Here is a 20,267-nt window from a genome sequence, read left to right as displayed (position 1 = left end):
TATGAAGACACCCTAAATCATCCAGGTTTCTCTGTAGTATGACCGCTAAAACCACTATGATGTAATTAGCTACGAGACTAGCTACGTGGACTGAATTAAGTTATCCAAATGAATAAAGGGTCGGGCTATATTACTAGAAGATATTGTTAATTAGAATGATAACTTACCACATGTAAAACAAAATTTGTCACATGAAATGTGAAGTTTTAAATATATGCACTATGTTTATTACAAACTCAACGTCTAAGTTAATTACATAGAGGGAAATCCATAGATCCCACAACGTATAATCAGTATTATTAAACCCATTTTGTTTGAAAAAAAAACCTCTAAACCCCCTCCGATTGCTAGGGTTAATGAATTACATTACGCTACCTAACATATATAGCCTTTCCTCCCACACCTTAGCAGCCCTTCTTTCTTGAACAAGGCCTTAGCCACAACCTTTCTTGAGTTCATAACGGTAACATTACAAGGCCCTAGTCACGGCTTGTGACTCCAACACCACCTCAAATTAAAGAATATAGGAGTAGGACAAGGTAAGGTAAACTTATATAAGACAGTCTTACCATATCATCTAGCTGACGTGGTGAGATTAGCTAATGACATAATGGTATGTGTTGTCACATATACCCTAAAGTTTCTTTTATCCACCTATTAGCATGATTAATCAATAACCATCACTCTGATAGGTGGTTATGAAAATTAATTCTATGTATCCTTATGTTATTGAGTGGTCTCACCATGTTAACCATCTCACATGATAATATTGTCCATTTAAGTATTTCTCCTACAACCAATGAGAGGTGGAGCCCCCTAAAGACTTATTTGTGGATCCTCATTAAAAATATGCGTGTGTTAGACACACACAAAAAACAATCAATTTATTGACAATCCCTTTCCCTAATTAGTGGCTCCTCATTAAACATACGGGTATGTGTTAAACATATGTATTTGTACTAAAAAGCATCTAATTTACCAAATGTATTTGTATTAAACATGAAAAAAATTTTGATTGAGCAAGAGCATCATGTCATCTGATGTCTAATTATTTATGATCATGATTGTAAAATTTAAAGGAATTCATATATTTTAAACAGATGCACGAATGTGTATATATTATCTACAACTTTTTTCATTAAACATACATAAAACAATTTATTTACCCCCTAAATTTAACTCATTTATATTGATGACAATGGCACAAAAACTTTACAATCAAGAGTACCCTTCACTATTCCTTTATCTTGAAATTTTACTCATATATTTACTTTTGATCATCTTTGTCTTTAATTATTCTTTCTCCTTCTTCTGATTGTCAAACTCCATAACTTTTCAACTTTTGTTTATTTTCTAATTTGCAAAATATTAAAAAACTATTTTTCTATTATCTCAATAGCTATTCCCAATCTATAAAGGTTATGTTACTGTCACTAATTGAATAGTTTCTCAGACAAAGGCTGAATTATCTTCTTATTTCTTATTAAAATAAAGAGAAATTTCAGGTTAATTATTCCTTTTAGAGTTTGTCAAAAAATTATATCATTTATACTGGTAATTTCATTATAATTCTTAAATATAACTTAATTTCATCCTATTTTATTTTCGAATCACATTTATCGAAACCCATATTTATTTTTCTTTACAAACAGTGAAATTCTTGAATAGCCACGATAAATTTGAATCCTGTGATTTCCCGAAATGTATTCATTGAGAAGCAATAATTTTAAATATAAATTCCATGATGTATTGTTTTAAAAACTAAAATAAAATAAACTTTTGAATTGAGGCTTCCACGTACACGAAAACTGTAACCCTGACTTGCCACTTGTTCTAGATTACAAAATATCGTACCTATTTTTGTAATATATAATACTCTCCATAAATTTATTCAAAAGCAAAATCAATGACTTTATACAGATGAAAAAAGAAAAAAGTTCCAAACACTGTCCATGCATTCATGCACTATACATAAATCATATAGCTTCTAGTTCTCTTATGTGTTAAAAGTAACCACATTTCAATCATACGATAAAGAAAAATTTGATGTAGAATTGACACATCATGTGATTTATATATCTGTGCAATAATATATTATTTAACTCATTGGAATCACGATTGATTGGTTTTAAGACGAACAAGATGAACGCATACCTAATTTAAAATTTTGAACAATTTCATTGTCAGCCCTGTGGTTTGTATGTTTAAAAAAAAAATAATTAGATATTAAAAATTTCTCTCGATTCTCTATTCTTTCTCTCTCTACATAGAGAGAAAAAATCATTGGAGACAACTTCAAGCTTCTAAGATCTCAAAGAAAAAGACATAATAAAGAAAAGGAAAATGTGGTTTCAAGTTTCCATGGTGGAGAGGAGAGAGATTGTGGGGTTCTAAGACTAGTTTTCAGGTAGACAAGGAAAATTATTAGAACCGACTATTCGGGGAAAAAAAGAAAAAAAAAATATTTATCATTTAAAAAAAATCCTTAATTAATTGATAACTCATACTAAATATCACTCGAACAAAGGAAAAAAAAGAAGTTGAAAATAGGTTTTGACATTAAAAAAGGTCTTTATGAAAGTCTTTTAAGTATACTATACATTTGGTACCAAAAGTGATATGTTTTTGTCACATAATTTTCTATTTGATAACAACGATCACGATATTTTCAAGGACAAACGAAGAAAAAAAAATTACAATTGTTGTTAAGTTACCATCCCAATTAAAAGTTTAAGTTCGTAGACGAGGATTCAATATTATATTAATCTATTAGTTCTTTTACATGAAATTTTGATTTTGATTTTTTTTATCTATTTGTATTTGAGAATTTGATTAGACTTTTAACTTTGATACTATACGTTAAATTGTTAGTATAAATTCATTAGTATTAGACTATTAGTTTATAGAACCGATATAAATTGATTAGTTTAAGGAACCGGTTAACTTGATATTGAATGGAGATTCTAAAAAATAAAATAAATGGATATAAATATTATTTGTCATTTTAATATTCTATGTTATATCTCATATTATATATGAATATCATTAGCATGTAACTTTAACGCGCTTTTGACAGAGGATAAGGAACCCACTTTACTAGTATTTTTTGCTTATATAAAAGCAAGAACAAGGGAGCCTCAAAATGCGTTGAAAAAGACATATGTTCACCTTACGTACATGGAAGCGTCGTTTATCTTTGTCTTTACAGTAGTTGCTGAGTGTGAACGCTCCTAAAATCTCCTTTGAAGCCTTAAGATTAAGATTTTGTCTGCGGAACAAAGAGTGAGTGACGATGATGATGCCAACTGGGTTCAGATTCAATCCCACCGATGAAGAGCTTATCGAAATCCTTGAAAGAAAAGTTTCTGGCCAAGAAATGCCTCTCCATGACCATTTCATTGTGGAAAGAAATGTGTATGAGCTCGATCCAAGAGATCTTCAATGTGCGTTTTGACTTCTTTTCTCCTTATTTCATCAATATTCTCTTAAAAAATGTCACGTCTCTTAGGTCATCTAGTTTCTTTGTTTTATTTTGTTGAATTAAATGATTTTTTAACAGTTGAATCAACACTCCCCGATTGTTAACTTCTTTTGATCAATAATAATCCTTTTGATCAGCCAATAATAAGTTAACTCCAACCCCAATTTTTGGCGTTGGGAATCGGCGTAGAATCAATTTCCAGTAGTGTAACATACATGATTGTTCTTCATCAAGTAGGCTTTTCACAATCTTCGAAGTTCACTTAACAAGAGCTAGACTAAAAAACTCATTTTTTTAATTTGTTTGCGATATAATTGATTTAGGCTTACATGAATCTTTTGATTTCAAAAACTTCCCTTTTTTTTGTTTTTTTCCTTCTCTCCAGCGGCTTCTTAAATTAATGAATTTTATGTTGGTGTAGGGGATCACACGATGGTGTTGCTTAACAACGAGAGATATTGCTACTATATGAGGGAGAACGATTCTCGAGAAGTATCAGGTCGAGGATGGTGGAGAGCTACAGGTCATGTTAAGAAAATTTATGCTAATAACAAATATGTAATTGGTTATAAGAGACCTCTTACATTTATCAGGTTTAGCGATAATGAAAGAAAGCGTAAAAATGCTCTCAAGACAAACTGGATTATGCACGAATATAGCCTTGACTCCAACATAACGGTTTGTTTCATGCTTATCTATATTTTCGTTTTTCAGTTCGTTTCATTGTAGCTAACTTCCCATCTTAATCTAATCTCTTTTGCAAGTAAATTTTTCTTGAATTTATAATCAACAAACCAATATGTTTTTTGTTAAATATTTTGCTTGTTCAGGATCAGTTCATTGCATCATACACATGATGTTTTTTTAACAATAATGTATCCTATTTAAGAATAGTTTTTGTTCTTACGAGTTACCATTTTCTTATTTTGATGAATTGGTCATTTTTCTTCTCCATTCTTTCCTAATTTTGTAGATTTCCCAACAATGACGAAATTTGTATTTGTCACCCATATCTTAACTTTTCTTTTGCAATTTCAGGACATGAAATTGTCAAACTTTAAGTCAATGTCCTGCTTTCAGTAAGTCAATAAAAGTTGAAAATTTTAAAAATCTAGTTTATCCTGTTAAACTAAGTAGAGAATTTTCTACTTGTTAATGTGTATCATCAGGAAACATGTTGTCTAGTGAGTGAAAATAAGAGTCTTGGTTAACATATGCCTTTTTTAATACACAATAAAATTAGCCTTATTCTTGCTAATACCTTTTCTATTTTCCATATGAAAATACGATGAGAAGATATAGTTTTAAAAATTTTAACGGTAATACCATTAAGAGTGCGTGTAACATTATTTTAATGACTAGATTAAATAATGGTTAAATTGAGCATTTTAAGTCATAATCAAATTGATAATTTGAAAGGTGGATATAATTTATAGAGACTCCATCAAATCCACTAGCTAGTGTGTGTATAGCTACATAAATTAAATAAGAAAGGCCATATGAATCAGCCATTCCATGTTCATTTAAAGCAATAATTGTTTTTCCTCGGGTTTTTTTATTAAATGATTGTTGTAATGTTATAGTAATGAAATGTAACATAAAATCCCATATTTATATGTACTTCAAGTTATAATATGTTGAAAGTTGACCATGTCTACTGTTAATTTAATATTGGCACCATTATAACAGTTGCGCTGTAGCATGCATGGCCTTTTTTAATTTCTTAATGATTAGATATTTAATTTTGGGTTAAACTTTTAAGACAATATCATTGTACCATAAAATGTTAAAAAAGAAAAAGAAAAAGATTAATGTCATAGACATATTGATTTCTTTGCTTTATAGAAATATGAATAACAAGCGATCTTCTTATTTGATATCATTGCCAAGGCCACCATGAGCTTGTTTTCCTCATGAATTATATTTACATGCAATATTTAATGTCAAGCTAGTATATGATAGTGGCTATATATGATTGCATATATCAATATCCACATGATAATTTAAATAAAAGTTTTATTGCTATTTATTTATAATTGTATGTTCTTTCACAAACAACATTTTTTTTCCCCTTTTTCCTCATCAATAATCTCTTACATCTATCTATTATGTATGCCTCTTGAGTGGTTTTTGACTAGGATCATCAATTCCTGACGCATGAATCTAAAATAATTTTCAGGAATGGAGAATTTGTAAGATCAAATATAAGGGAAAACTAAGTATACAAGAAGAGCTAAAGAGTAATGGAAAAGGTTACAAATTAAAGAGCAAGATTGATTTTGGGTGTGATGAAGAACAACAGCAGCAACCAGAACCATTAGAGCTCGACATTTTGTATGAACCTTATAATTCTGAAGTGAGTAGTTCTATGGACATGCAACTTGATTTTGTTGGTGAGCCTTATTTTAGGCAAAATATGCAAATGGAAGTGGCGATTGATGAGCAACAACACCACCCAAATAATACTTCATATGATCCAATCCTCACGCATTTTAATAGTACAAACAATTACTTCGGGGAACAACTTGAGCAACCGGCCGATGATTCCTCAGAGGAACTATTTCATAGTCTTTGGTCTTGGCAGAGTAGTAGCTAGAATGCAAAATGCTTGTTTGATTTTGTTTAGAGTACTCTATGTGTATGATAATTCTGTATGATAATGTTTCTGTTTTGATTGATTTAGCAAAAATTTTTCTTCTTAATTTTTTCCATTTCTATTTTGAGCAACATTGAATCGAATGCGTGAGTTTATGAAAGAAGAAATATTGTTCTAAGAATGAGCTTTAAATATTAACTAGACATGAGGTCTGTGCATTGCGTGGGTATGTTTATTTAATATTTTTGAAATAGGTTATAAACAAAATTATTCTAACAAAATAAAGTAATTAGATTAAGAGATGATAATTGTTAAATTATACAAGTTTTAGAGTAAATATAACTTATATATATGTACAGAGTTATTTTAAGATAAAATTAATAATTTTACCTTTATAATTATTAATATCAATTAATATTATCAAAATCAATTATTTAAACTTAAAATTTATATTGAGTTCATTTTTAGGTTTGACATTGATTGATAAATTTTTTTTCTCACAGTATAGGATTCTCTCCAGCCAAGGTTTGAAAACAAACTTCTATTTACACAGTTCATTCAAAGGCTTTGTTTGTTTTACAATTGAGAACATGATAACTCAATTAATTTATGTGTTAATAATTATAGAACTACAAAACAAAATATAAAGAGACTAACTTCCATCTTTATACGTTTTTATCTAAAATGATTAGATTTTTGGAATGCTTATGTAATGTACTTATATAATTATTATTAATACTCACCCAATGTGTGAAGATGGAAGAATTAAATCAAAACTAACATGTCAAGATGTAGAATTTTTAGTAGATTCATTAAAAAGTAAATGTAATGCATCAATTAAAGGAACAATTTTCAATCAATTAATGAGTAACATCAAAATCAAGATAAAGTTGAATATAGAGAATAATACTTTTATTGTAAAAGAAATAAGTACATTGGTTTTTCATACTGTAAAGTGGGTTTGGATGATGTAGACTTTATTTTTCTATTTTTCTTATAGTTGTTCAGTTCCTCTAATGCATATACATACTCTCTTTTGTTTATGTTATAGATAATTAATATTCATGGTAGATTCCATGATTTCTAACGTCTGGTCAATGACTTCTCTGAATTTATCTCTAGTAGTATGTAGATCATCGAGATTGGTGTCAACTTTTTTGAAAATCTCTCTCAATTCCGGCATTCCCTGAAAAATGTCTAAACCAATTGCAGAAACAATATACAATCAAATTTTATAAATATATGAAAATGGTAACATGAATGTGTAAATATAATTATGAGATGAACTCTCGACATATCAAAAAAAAAAAAAAAAAAATTTAATGGTTTTTATATTCCCGCAAATATGTATCATCATTCTGTTTAACATTTTGTAATTTAGGATACAAAAGATGTGGAACATTCATACCTTCTAGTTGCCTCGGTGGATAATTATTGTTGTTGAGGTCATTGCTGATATTCGTTGTAGATTCTTTTGGTTGTGATGTTTTGTCAGCCATTTTCGATTTAAGTTGTGGAGAAGAAATGAACAATTAAAGTGTATAGTATCTGAAGAAAGTTAAATGGGTGATTGATGTCAGAGCAATATTTATAGGAGAATAGGATACGAAGAGGTGGAATATGAACAGACAATTGGTAATAAATAAACGTGTCGATCGAAAAAGTGTTAATAATTATTTGGATAAGGTAATATGAAATTTTAGTAGACTATTTGTACAATATTAAAGAAAACCGTATAAATATTTTGTTAAGTGTGCAACATATTAGTAAGGTAATTAATGATGGTTTGGCAAGATGTTGCAATATTATAATAAATAAACATTGTGATTTACTGATAAGAGTGTAATTTACATATTTTTTATTCCTATCATATTATGTTTTTGTTATGTTTTATGCCTAATTGAGTTGATTAGAGTTTATTTTGTAAGTTTGGCATATTTGGATAGACTTTAGGAAATAATTGAGAAAAGATTAGGAAATTCCAGATTTTCCAGATTTTTCGTTATTCTGACCAGTGCTACATTTTTCAGGTTTTTCAGGGAGCTAGATTCCTCAATTGTAAAAGTGGTCTTCAGAGAAATTAAAGTAGATGAATCAAGCTTTTCAGGAAGGTATTATGGGCAAGAATCCGAGTTCGTTTGGGTTCTCAGTAGTTGTTGCAAAACCGGACCTGGAATCCTAGTCGCAGAAGGATTCCTTAGCTGAGCAGTGAATCTTCGAACGGGCCTAACTGGAGCGTCAGATATCGAAAACGGGTGATTCAAAAGCCCAGATTCATCTACACATCCTAGAATACAATTTTTATGAAGTGATGGAGCCCAGAAAAGATCTTTTACATGGCGAGAATCCTGGTGCAAGTTGGAGACGAATTCTGGAATCCATATCTGATCAGATTTTATCAAATCTGGAAGTCTATCTTCTAGGAAACGTCCAGGAAAGAAATTCCGTGATTCTTGGGGAAGAATTAAGGAAAACACATGTTATTTAATTAGAAGTTTTTAGGTTAAACGGGGGGAGGACAGTAGAGTTTGAATTCTGTAGAGTTTTTGCGTTCTAGATCAAGATGTGCGGCTAATTTCCTTCTTCAGTTCAAGGGGATTTTGAAGCCTAATTTCATGTCATTGGTGTAACCTGACTCTAGTAACATTGTTCTTAATCTCATTTTTATTGGAATTGTTTATGTTATTCTATTTTAATTGTTTGTGATTCTTGTTTGAGTGATTTAGTTTTGGCCTGCTAAATTGTTTAATCAGAATTTACCTGTTAGAATTAGGAATTGTGATCCATAATTGTCCCTTTTCTATTCAACGAGTGACACATGATGATAGCTGATTATGGACAAGTTTTCGGTCTATTGTCTTGAATAACATAACCTAAGTTAAATAATCCGAGCTTGCGTGATTGTTGCTTAGATTGATCTATTCTCCTAATTCTTAAGGCTGCCATTGAATTAAATTTAGAGAGCTTGTTCTAGGTTGTTCAAGGGTTAGTATCTACTCGAAGAGCTTGTTTCGGTAGTGACAAACTAAGGGAGAATTCGGGTAACAGAGCTTGTTGTTTCCTAGGGTCAGTAGTTTCATAATGATGAGATAGAACAGTGTTACGGTTACTTTATGTCCAATGCATGTTTAGGTGGATTTTGAACCGAGAGCTGATTGTTTAACCTGATATTTTATTTCTCTGTTCTACTTTAGTTTGCTTTGATTACAAATCCCCCTTCATTACTGTTGTCAAGTTTACTGTTTAGAGTTTAATTTGCGTTTCTGTTGTTTTTAGTGTTTTAGAATATAGAAATTAATCGAGTCATTCCCTGTGGGATCGACCCTTGCTTGCCCTTTATACAATTCATTAGTTCGGTCAGTAAGGTTAATTAATTTGGTGCATTCGGCACGCTACCATTTACTAATAATAAAATCTTATTGATACATTTTTAAAGGAAGGACAATAAATATTTTGTCCAGTATCAAAGTCAGAGATGATATGATGATGTCATAATATATTTATTAATTTTTTAATTGTGGTTCAACAATATGGTTATGAAACATGCATATAGTTCGGCTTCGATCTTGTTTGATCAATGATGCTACAAACTTTTTTTAAAATCTGTAATAAAAATGATTATTTCTAGTTTTTTTTTTTTTAAATTAAGATTATAATATATTTATATTGATGTTTGTTGTGTTAACTAGAGAGGTTGAAATTGTAAAGTTGCTACGTGTTTGGACTTCAGCAACATTAGCCAAAAGTGACGTCGTTTTATGTTTAAGAATATTTAAGAGAACAGTTCTTTGCTGTCAACTAAAAACACTGTATATAAAGAGAAAGTCTTTTTTTTTACTATAACGATAATTCAATAAAAAGTGTACTTTCTTCTCTTCAAGTTTCATCCTCTGTTTTTCTCCCAAATTAGGTCCATTCTTGTCACAAATTCTCATGAAATCAGAGCTCATTTGACTCATGTCAATGGCTAAAAATTCTTCATCTTCACCATTGCTTAACAACACTGAAGAAATGCTAAAAGATCTAGCTAATCGCACCACCTCTGCGTTAGCTTCAAGCTTGCAGGTTATTAACCCTAAATTGACAAGGAACAATTTCCAAGTCTGGAGTTCCCAAGTCTTGTCAATTGTCGACTCTCATGAGTTAGAGGATCATCTCTTAGGTAGAGTTGCTTATCCTCCAACTATTTTGATTAATGAAGCATGTCTTGAAGATGAATTAAGCAAAATTAGAGGTGAACTTAAGGATAAAATCTCACCTGTAAGTGAATGATTAAATCCAACCTACATCCTATGGAAACGCACTGACAAATTTCTGGTGAGTTGGTTGCTTGCATCCATTTCTGAGAGCATGTTCTGTGTTGTGTCAAAGTGTTGCTCTTCCACTGAAATTGGGTTAGCTCTAGAGAAAGAATTCATAACTGACTCCAAGGCAAGAGCACTTCACCTTAAAAACCTTCTTCAAGTCACTCAAAAAAGTAATTTGAGCATTGGAGATTATGTCAAAAAGATGAAAGAAATCACCAAGAATTTGGCTGCTAGTGGTTTGATGAGGATTTGCTCCAATACTTGTTAGATGGACTAGGATCGGAATATGATCCTACTGTCATGACAATTACCTCTAGATTGGAGTCCAAAGTTGACACTATTACACTTTAAGAGGCATAATTCCTTCTACAAAAGTATGAGCTGCGACTTGAAAAATTCAATTCAGTCAACCTTTACAATAGCTCAGCCAATGTAGCCGTCACCAATCACTTTGGTAATCCTAATAGTTCTGGTATAAACGATCAGTCCCATCTCAATAGTAATAGTTTCAAAATGACATATTCTTATTCCAACACAATACCTTCACTAATCTCACTTGGTAATCCTCATGATAGTTCACAAACCTACATCACACCACCAGTTCACACAACTCCAACCTACATTTCTTCATCAACTCACATAGCTTTTCTAACTCAACCTTTTGTCCCCTACAATGCTGGTAGTTACAATAATAGAATGCCTGGTCTTGTCGTTTATGGCAGAGGTAGAGACCATGGTAGTGGAAGGAACAAGTTAATTTGCCAACTATGCAACAAGGCTGGCCACTCAGCCATACAATGTTACCATCATTTCAATTTAGCTTACAATGGCAACAATGGTATTCTATAGTAGCCTATCGCTTCACCTCAGAATTATCAGAACTCACAATATACTAATCCTTCTCCACAGCCTCATAACACTAGTTATCGTACTTCTTATCAGGGATTTCCTAGTGGTTTACAATCACATAGTGGCTCTGGAACACCTTCTTATTAGCATACTAGTTCATCTAGTGGTTTCTCCTCTAATACTCTCAACCAGTCTCCCGCCTTTGGAGTTCCTAGTCAATAATTTTCAGTCAATTATGTCTCTATTGGACTAGTTCTTGGAATTACATCTGATATTGGTTCTGCCTACGGATATCCTGGAGCTTATCACAGCCAGTAGCATGTCTCCTCTAATGTTGTTATAGCTTTTACTCCAATCAACCCTGCATTGTACATGGACTCTAGGGCTACTGATCACATGACTTCAGATCTTAATCATTTGTGCATAAGCAAGAACTGTGGTGGTGATGCACAACTTCAAGTCGGTAGTGGTGAGAATCTTCCTATTTCTCATACTGGATATTCTTCTTTTCCTAGCACATTTCATTCTAAATGCCTAAATCTTAGAAATATACTTTGTGTACCTAAAATCACTAAAAACCTTCTTAGCATTTCTAGGTTCACAAAAGACAATAATGTTATTATAGAATTTGATGCTAATTGTTGTATTGTTAAGGACAAATCCACCCGAGCAATGTTACTTCAAGAGGGGCTTAAAGGAGGCTTATATCAACTGGATATACCATCCATTCCTTCTTCGCCTTCTTACTCCAATTAGTCAACTGCCTCTTGCTCACCAGATAACTATGTTGCTCCTGTATAGTTTTTTCACTCTTCAGAGAACTCACAGCTTAGCTCACCTGCTAGATCCATTTATCATGTAAAGTCTGACCACAATTCAGACTCTATATCACCATGTAAAGAGTCTTTAATTCCTACAAGTACTGGTCAACATAATAGTCCTAATAAAGATGTTTTACCATGTAATTCGTCTTGTATTTCCTTACTTAATAATAATAAGACCAGTTGTCTATCTTCTTGTGATGTTTCCAATTTTTCTTCTACGTATTATAAATGTATTACCACCATGCATAAACCCGCTATGTTCAATGACACTTGTTCTAATAATACTACTGATGTTGATACTAGAAACCATCCTACTTCTACCACATGCATTCCTATTGATTACATGCCCATTGGTATGCCTACTGATGTACCTTATTGTGTTACTTCTATGTGCTCTATTGATGTAAATAATTCTCCTTCTGATGCAACTATTTCTACTGATTCTATGCATCCTAGTGTGCCCAAAGTTCCTACACTTGCTTCTGATCATTCTGTGTGCCACTCTGACATTATTAATTACTCTAATATGTCCACATCAAGTTGCTTTGCTATTAACAAACAAACAAACTCTTACATGGTCTGGCACGAGAGGTTGGGTCATCCTAACTTCTCCACACTTCAAAAAATCCTTTCATGCCTTAACAAACCCCCCTCATCATCACACTCTTCACACCTTTCACATTCTGAAATTTCTTTTTCCAATGCGTGTCAATTAGGAAAAATGCATCAGAATAGGTCCCTTCTCTCTCAATCTCATGCACTTGAACCTCTAGAATTAATTCATAGTGATGTTTGGGGTCCTGCCCTATGACTTCTGTAGAAGGTTTTAGGTATTATCTTCAATTTTTAGATGATTATAGTAGATTTACTTGGGTTTTTCCTTTGGAAACAAAAGCTGAAGTCAAGTCTAGTTTTATTAAATTTCATCATCTTGCTGAAAGGCAATTTGTTATCAAATTGAAGTGTCTTCAATCTGATCAAGGTGAAGAGTACAAAGCTGACTTATCTTATATAATTAAAACATGAATTCAGTTTAGGCATTCTTGTGCTTATGTTCACCAACAAAATGGTCGTATTGAAAGGAAACATAGGCACATTGTAAAAACCGGATCACCTTGCTTGCTCATGCATATATGCCCTTGAATTATTGGTGGTGTGCCTTTGAGACTATAGCTTTTTTAATTAATATGATGCCTACTGAAGTTTTAAAACATGACACTCTTTATTACAAATTGTTTCGAAAACAACCCTCTTATGAGCGTCTTAAAGTGTTTGATTGTTCTTGTTTCCCTTACCTCAGAAATTTTAGTACCCACAAGTTCAGCTTTCACTCCTCTAAGTGTGTGTTTATAGGGTACAGCTTAGTCCATAAGGGGTACAAGTGTTTGAGGAATGATGGTAAAATTTTCATTACCCCTAGTGTGAAGTTTCATGAAACTGAATTTCCTTACTTTCAAAATCAATTTCTTCAATCCAATGTTAGCCCTTCCACTAGTAAGTTTGTTGATGATAATGGTCCCAGTGCATCTTCTTTTCCTTCTCTCATTCTTCCTCACATATCCTCTATTCCGGTAGCTCTTAGATCCCATGTAGAAACAAGACCTTTAGGTAAAAATGTCTTTAATGATTCAACACTTAGTATTCACTCTTCTGTGGGTCTTACAACACCTCCTTGCCCTTCAGACTTGGCAACCAAATCACCTGCTTCTGATTCAAACTTAGCCTCTCAAACACCTACACACTGTTCAGATTTAGCCCCTCAATCACATACACACGCTTCAAACTTAGCACCTAAATCACCTTCTTCTAACTATAACTTAGCTCACCATTCTACTGCTTCAGACTTAGCTTATGAAATTACCAATTCAGCTTGTCCATTGCCTTCTTCACAAGACACCTCCGCCACTAACTCCACCCCTCAGCCAGTTTCTTCTTTACCTATTCTTCCACCTGGATGTGCTCTTCCCGCTCGCCAACTTGAGGTTGATCTATCGTCATCGCAGTTTCCTGCTAGCTCAGAAACATTGCCCACTACTAGTTCAAAGTCATTGCATTCCTTTGCTCAGAATGTCCATCCCATGATTACAAGAGCAAAAATAGTGGCTGGTTTGTCAGATTCAGCCCCTGCTGTAGTTCAAGACAATTTTGAAACTTTACCACATACAACCTATCTCACTACAAGTCAGCCTATTGTTGAGTCTGAACCTTTATCTGTGGCTAAAGCTCTTTCTAATCCTGCCTAAAAGACAGCCATGCAAGTGGGGTTTGAAGCTCTTGTTCGAAATAACACTTGGACTCTTGTTCCATCTGCTCTTGATATTAATATTGTTAGAAACAAATGGGTTTTTAGAACCAAATTTAATGCTGATGGTTCCCTACACAAGTACAAAGCCAGGTTAGTGGCAAAAGGCTTTAATCAAACTCCTAGACTTGATTACTTTAAAACATTTAGTTCGGTTATCAAGCCATGCACCATTAGAATCATCCTTACTCTAGCTATGTCCAACTCTTGGGATATCTAACAAATTGGTGTGAATAATGCATTCCTCAATGGTGTGCTTAATGAGACCGTGTATTGAGACAACCTATTGGCTTTGAAGCTTCAGATCAGCCTTCCTTTGTTTGCAAACTAAACAAAGCACTATATGGCTTAAAACAAACTCCTAGAGCCTGGTTCGACAAGCTCAAAACTGCCCTTCAACTCAAGGGCTTCCAGAATTCTATTTAGGACTCTAGTCTCTTTATTTTTAAACAATATTCTAGTATTACTTATGTGCTTGTATATGTAGACGATATTCTTATTACATTCTCCGATCCTTCTTACATCTCTCACTTGATGAAGGATCTTAATGAAGAATTTGCACTCAAAACCTTGGCTTCTGTGAAGTATTTATTGGGTCTTGAAGCTACTAGATCATCTGTTGGTCTTCATCTCAAGCAAACCAAGTATGCCACTGATTTACTTGTTAAAACTCAAATGTTAGAAGCTCATGCATGTGCCACTCCCATGGCTGTTGGTACCAGGTTATGTACTGAAGATAGTCAACCTCTTGAGCTAACTACATTGTATAAAAGAACAATAGGTGCTCTCCAATATTTGGCACTCACAAGACCTGATATAAGCTTTGTCGTAAACAAGCTTAGTCAATTTTTACAAGCTCCTACAGCCCTCCAATGGCAGGCTTGCAAAAGAGTCCTAAGATATATCAAAAGAACTCTTGATTTTGGGTTGCAATTCAAGCCAGCAAGCTCTCTCCATGTTGAGTGTTATGCTGATGCAGATTGGGGTAGTAATCCTGATGACAAAAGGTCAACTAGCAGATACTACAAGAAATATATTATATTGTGACAAAATTAATTTTGTCAAATGTTATTTTGTCACGAGTAATATAGGTATTATGACAAAATAAAGAAACATCACATTAAGTATGATAAAGAGAATATATAGTGACTAAAAAAAATATGGTCATAATATTTCATCACAATAAAGAAACCCATAATAAATGTAGTGAAGAAAAACATTTTTATGATAATATTTCGTCACAAATATTTGGCGCCAAATTTTGGCGTCTAAGTAAATTGTTTATTGTGACAGACATATTTTGTCATCAAATATTTTAATCACTATATTTAGTTATACATGTTATAAATACAAATTTTTTTGTTACAAAAGAATTTATTTATTATTACAAAAAAAAATTGTCATAATATATGCTAAAATAGAGGTATTAATGACAAAATGTTTGAGTCAAAATTTAAGCGCCGAGATAAATTGTTTATCGTGACAAATATATTTGTCATAAAAAACTTTAATCAATATATATAGTAATACATGCTATAATTACAAACTAATTTGTCACAAAAGAATTATTTATCATTGCAAAAAAAATTATCATTTGAAAATGTTAAAATATAGGTATTAGTGACAAAATATTTGAGTCAAATTAAATGTGATATTTTGTGACAAATTTTTTTTAAAAAAACATAATTAATATACCTACGAGTATTTGTCATTCCTTTCAAGTTTTTAGTAATAACATATATGTGATTAAAAAAAAAAAACTCATTAATGCATAGGATTGGGTACAAGGTCAGGGGCTAGGAAATTTGGTCGGGATCGGGGGCTGATCAGGGGAGGGTCAGGTTTTGCTATATCTAGCTAGATCAAAGAAATCTGTTCTAAAACAAATTACCAACAGATCAGCAATGAAAAAAAAATATATGTTTGTAAAATCGTAGCAACACATTTCAATCCATTGTAAATATTTTTCCCCAAATTTTAATTCCTAATCTGTTGTTAAATTATTACTTTTATTTTATTTTTTATTTTCTAAAATTAAAGAAAAAATGCACTTTCCGAAAGTGTTACTGTAGACTATCTATGGTAACACTTGATGTTAAAATGGTATGGTAAAAGTTTTCTTCAACTTTTTATAACACATTATATATCAATGGTAACTCTTTTTTTTTTTTAAATGTCATTAATATATATTTGCAATAGCATTTTTAATGTGTTACAATAGCCCAATAATAGCTTTTTTTCTAATGTTACCATATAATCAAAATACAATAACATTTTAAAAATGTTATCATATACCCAATTATTTACAGGGAAAAAACATAGAATTCCCGCCACCACAAAATGAGGTTGATTTTGTTTCCTTTACATTGTTTAGGGGTCAAATGTTATATTATTTGGGGTTTACCTTGTTACTTTTCATTCAAGTAGGGAGCAAACAGAATTTTCCAAAACTAGTATAAAAGGATGATGGGAAGGTTGTGCAGAATGCAAAAGAACAGAAGATGTCAGGCGTTAGCAATCCACCACAAGAGGAAGACAAAAAGCCCAACAATCAATCGGCCCACATAAACCTCAAAGTCAAAGGCCAGGTTTCCTTCTTTTATTTTCTTTATTTTTTGGGGAAAAAATTGGATTTAATTTCAAAACAAATCATTATTTTTAGGGTTTTGTTTTTATTTGTGTTTTTTGTTCTATCAGTTCATTATTTTGTACCATTGCTTCAGGATTTCTCATAATAATGGTTATTATATAAGGGTTTGTTGTATTTGGTTTAAAAATTGGATTTTTACTGTTGTGAACCGTTAAGGTTTGGTTTTTCTGGGTTAATATGAGTAGAAATTTGTATATCTGGGTTTGAGTTTTGTTTTGGCTTCAAGTAATGTTATTTTGTATAGTGGGTTTGTTTTTGTTTTTTGAAATCGAGTAGAAAGATCCATATCAACATCAAGTTCGTCTCTTTGCTTGTTAACTTGAAGAAGATGAAAGAGATGAACAGTTCCTCAAATTAAGCTCAAGGACCTTGCCAAAATGGGTCCTGCTTTCTGCGCCGGCATTGGCTGCAGCATTGGTGTTAGCGTTGGTCTTGTTGGAAGTACACAAACGAGCAAAATAAACGAAACCCTTGATGGGTTCTTTTGAATTAGTGAGCTTTGTTTGGTTTAACCATTAAAGTTGTGATTTTTAGAGAATTCTCTTGATGGGTTGTGGTGCTTTTATTTAAATTTTTTGATATTATTGTTTGATTAATTCGACACATTTTATCACTTATTGTCTTGTTTTAATCAAAATCCTTGAGCTTTGTTATGTTTTAGAGTTAAAGTTGTTTTAAGAGAATTCTCTAGATGGGTTGTTTCTTTTTTTTGGGAAATTGTTTGATTAATTCATTACAATTGATCAGTTTATGTCTTGGCTGAAACAAAATCCTTACGCTTTGTTTGGTGTTATAATTAAAGCTATCTTTTTTAGGGAGTTAGGTTTGTGTTCATTTATTTTTATTTTTATTTTTTTCTTGTTTCGTTAATTTACCTCTTTGTGGCTTCTTTGAAGCAAAAACCTTGCTTGGTTCCTTTCAATTCGTGAGCTTTGTTGGTTTTAGTATTAAAGTGATTATCTTTAGAGAATTCTCTTGATGGGTTGTCTTCATTATGTTAAATTTTTTATATTCTTTTTTGTTTAATTCACTGCATTTCATCACTTTATGTCTTATCCGAAGCAAAATGCTTGTTGGGTTCCTTTCATTTTGTGAGCTTTGTTTGGTTTTAGTATTAAAGTCTTTATATTTGGAAAATTTTCTTGATGGGCTTTGTTCATTTTGTTGAAAGTTTTTGATTTTGTTGTTTGATTAATTCACTGCACTTGACCACTTCATGTCTTGTTTGAAGAAAAAAACTTGCTAGTTTCGTTCATTTTGTAAGCTTTGTTTGGTATTATCATTAAGTTTTTATTTTTAGAGAAATGCCTTTATGGTTTTTCTTCATTCTTTTGAAATTTATTGATATTATAGTTTGATTAATTCTTTCCACGTGACCACTTCATGTCTTATTTTAACCAAAACCCTTGCTGGATTTGTTTCATTTTGTGTGCTTTGTTTAGTATTATCATTAAAGTTGCTTATTAGACAATTCCTTTGATGGGTATTGGGTTGTGTTTATTTTTTTGAAAGTTTTTTACATTTGTTGTCTTATTAATCTTGTATGTACTCTGAAGAACATGGTAAAGGAAATTATATGCGCAATATGATCTACACCTTACAAAGTCACTATTGTTTTGGTAACTCAGAGTGTTTGCTGAATGCCAAATTTATAAAATTAAATGTAGAACTTTTAATGAAATTGAATTTCTAAACATGATATACTTTTCAGTATTTCTTATTTCTCTTTTCTGTATATTTTAATTTAAAATTTTCTGTTTTTGCTTCTAATTTGGTGTTTGGTATATTGTTATTATAGTGTGTTTATGTGTGTTAGTTGCAAATGTAAATTGGGAAGGGGAAGATTTAATCTTCTAAGGCATATTTCATTAATTCTTGAACCTTGAGCAAAAATAGTATTGGACCCTTTTGATCTCTTTCCCCCTAAGCATTTCATTAGTGTTTTTTTCTTTGAATCGAATAAGTTCTTTGGAAATCTTGATTGGTTGCCATGTTGATCAATAGAGCAAGGATGCATTTCCTTTTACTTTGTTGACTAGTATGAGTCTAACACTTTTTCAAGTTTCAATGTAATTAATTAAATGTAGTTTTACTTTTTTATTGTGTGGCCAGCGGCTTATGGTCCAACTTTGACTGCGAATATGGCATTTGTAAGAGCGGTTTCACATACTGGGATGTATCTTTCTACCATTGAGCATAGACCACGGGCTTTAACTGGTGATTAGCCATATATATATACTATGGGGACTATACAACAAGAAGGTTTTTTATTCAGGGCCATTAGACGTAACAAAATCCCTGATATGAACTTGATATTTTGCATGTACTAATTTATTAAATGTACACCAATTGAAGCCAAATTACATTTCATACTTGCTCATGTTCTGCCACCCAATTTTGCCTATTGTTATACCTATATAGTTCATCTTAAAGTGGATTATTTTTGCAATTTCCTGCTCTAAAAGATATTAATAATTGGAACAGGGTTGTGCCTGATGGTCCTTAAGATACCTAATGATCTTCCAATCACCATGAAGCTGGTGTTGAAGGACAAGGTTGTTTCCAAGACTGGTCGTCACTAGCATGCGTCACCTTGAGAGCAAATATAGCAGCTGTTTCATGCATGGGGGTGTCTCCAACAATAGTTGTTTATATTAAAGGTGTGGTTTTCCCTCTGATGCATTTTTAAGGGAGAATGATCTGATGGCCTAGTACATATGGGAATTGAAGATGATTTTTGTTGGTAGATTTTCTTTTTTGAATGATTGGAAAGTATTAATTATTGTTAGTTAATTTTCCAATCATTTAGGTATTGTATATGACGTAAAGTGGTATTATATATGATGTAAAGAATGATGGCTGCAATTACCTCCATTCTACTTCCTTTTACTAACCCTTCATCTTTTTTTTTTTTTTTTTCCTATTTCAGTATTATATATGATGTAAAGTATAGACATGAATATTTTTATCATTATTGAGATGACAAACAATATTTGTCATCCCTATATTATTTTGACAAAAAAAAAACTCATGTAAAAATATTTGTATAAAAATTATTTGTAATGCTATTAAAATTTTTACAAAATTGTTTCCGTCACTATACAAATTTTGATAAATAATATTGTCATATAAACAAATATGCGACAAACTAAATGTTGTCACAATAAAGTCAATGACAAATAAATTTCTGTCACTATTAAAATTATGAACAAATAATTTAGTCAGTATTTACAATTTTGGCAAAATCAATTTTGTCAT

General features: G+C 31.8%; 1 protein-coding gene and 1 long non-coding RNA gene across 3 annotated transcripts; both read left to right on the top strand.

Annotated features, from left to right (window-relative positions):
• The first annotated feature begins 3,194 nt into the window (after window positions 1–3,194).
• On the top strand, window positions 3,195–6,077 carry LOC116139106 (NAC domain-containing protein 41-like). Its single transcript, XM_031424778.1, has 3 exons — window positions 3,195–3,443; window positions 3,903–4,159; window positions 5,661–6,077. The coding sequence occupies exons 1-3, from the start codon at window positions 3,293–3,295 to the stop codon at window positions 6,075–6,077; spliced, it is 825 nt and encodes a 274-aa protein (XP_031280638.1). The 5' UTR covers window positions 3,195–3,292.
• Window positions 6,078–16,824: 10,747 nt separating this feature from the next.
• On the top strand, window positions 16,825–19,902 carry LOC116139065. Of its 2 annotated transcripts, none has more exons than XR_004129382.1 (2): window positions 16,825–16,947; window positions 19,122–19,902. It is a non-coding gene; the product is annotated as an uncharacterized LOC116139065 (long non-coding RNA). The 2 variants fall into 2 exon arrangements; XR_004129383.1 differs by lacking the exon at window positions 16,825–16,947 and adding an exon at window positions 16,979–17,501.
• The last annotated feature ends 365 nt before the right edge of the window (window positions 19,903–20,267 follow it).

Source organism: Pistacia vera, unplaced genomic scaffold (assembly GCF_008641045.1).
Source record: "Pistacia vera cultivar Batoury unplaced genomic scaffold, PisVer_v2 Contig347, whole genome shotgun sequence".
In the NCBI taxonomy this organism is placed as follows: Eukaryota; Viridiplantae; Streptophyta; class Magnoliopsida; order Sapindales; family Anacardiaceae; genus Pistacia; species Pistacia vera.
Note: the sequence above shows the minus strand (reverse complement) of the source record. Positions and strands in the feature narration are given on the sequence as shown.

Bases quoted from the DNA above. Each gene is read 5' to 3' on its own strand.
- LOC116139106 (XM_031424778.1), top strand. From the start codon at position 3,293: ATGATGATGCCAACTGGGTTCAGATTCAATCCCACCGATGAAGAGCTT. The intron at 3,444-3,902 runs GTGCGTTTTGAC...ATGTTGGTGTAG, and splicing joins CGATCCAAGAGATCTTCAAT to GGGATCACACGATGGTGTTG. The intron at 4,160-5,660 runs GTTTGTTTCATG...AATAATTTTCAG, and splicing joins GCCTTGACTCCAACATAACG to GAATGGAGAATTTGTAAGAT.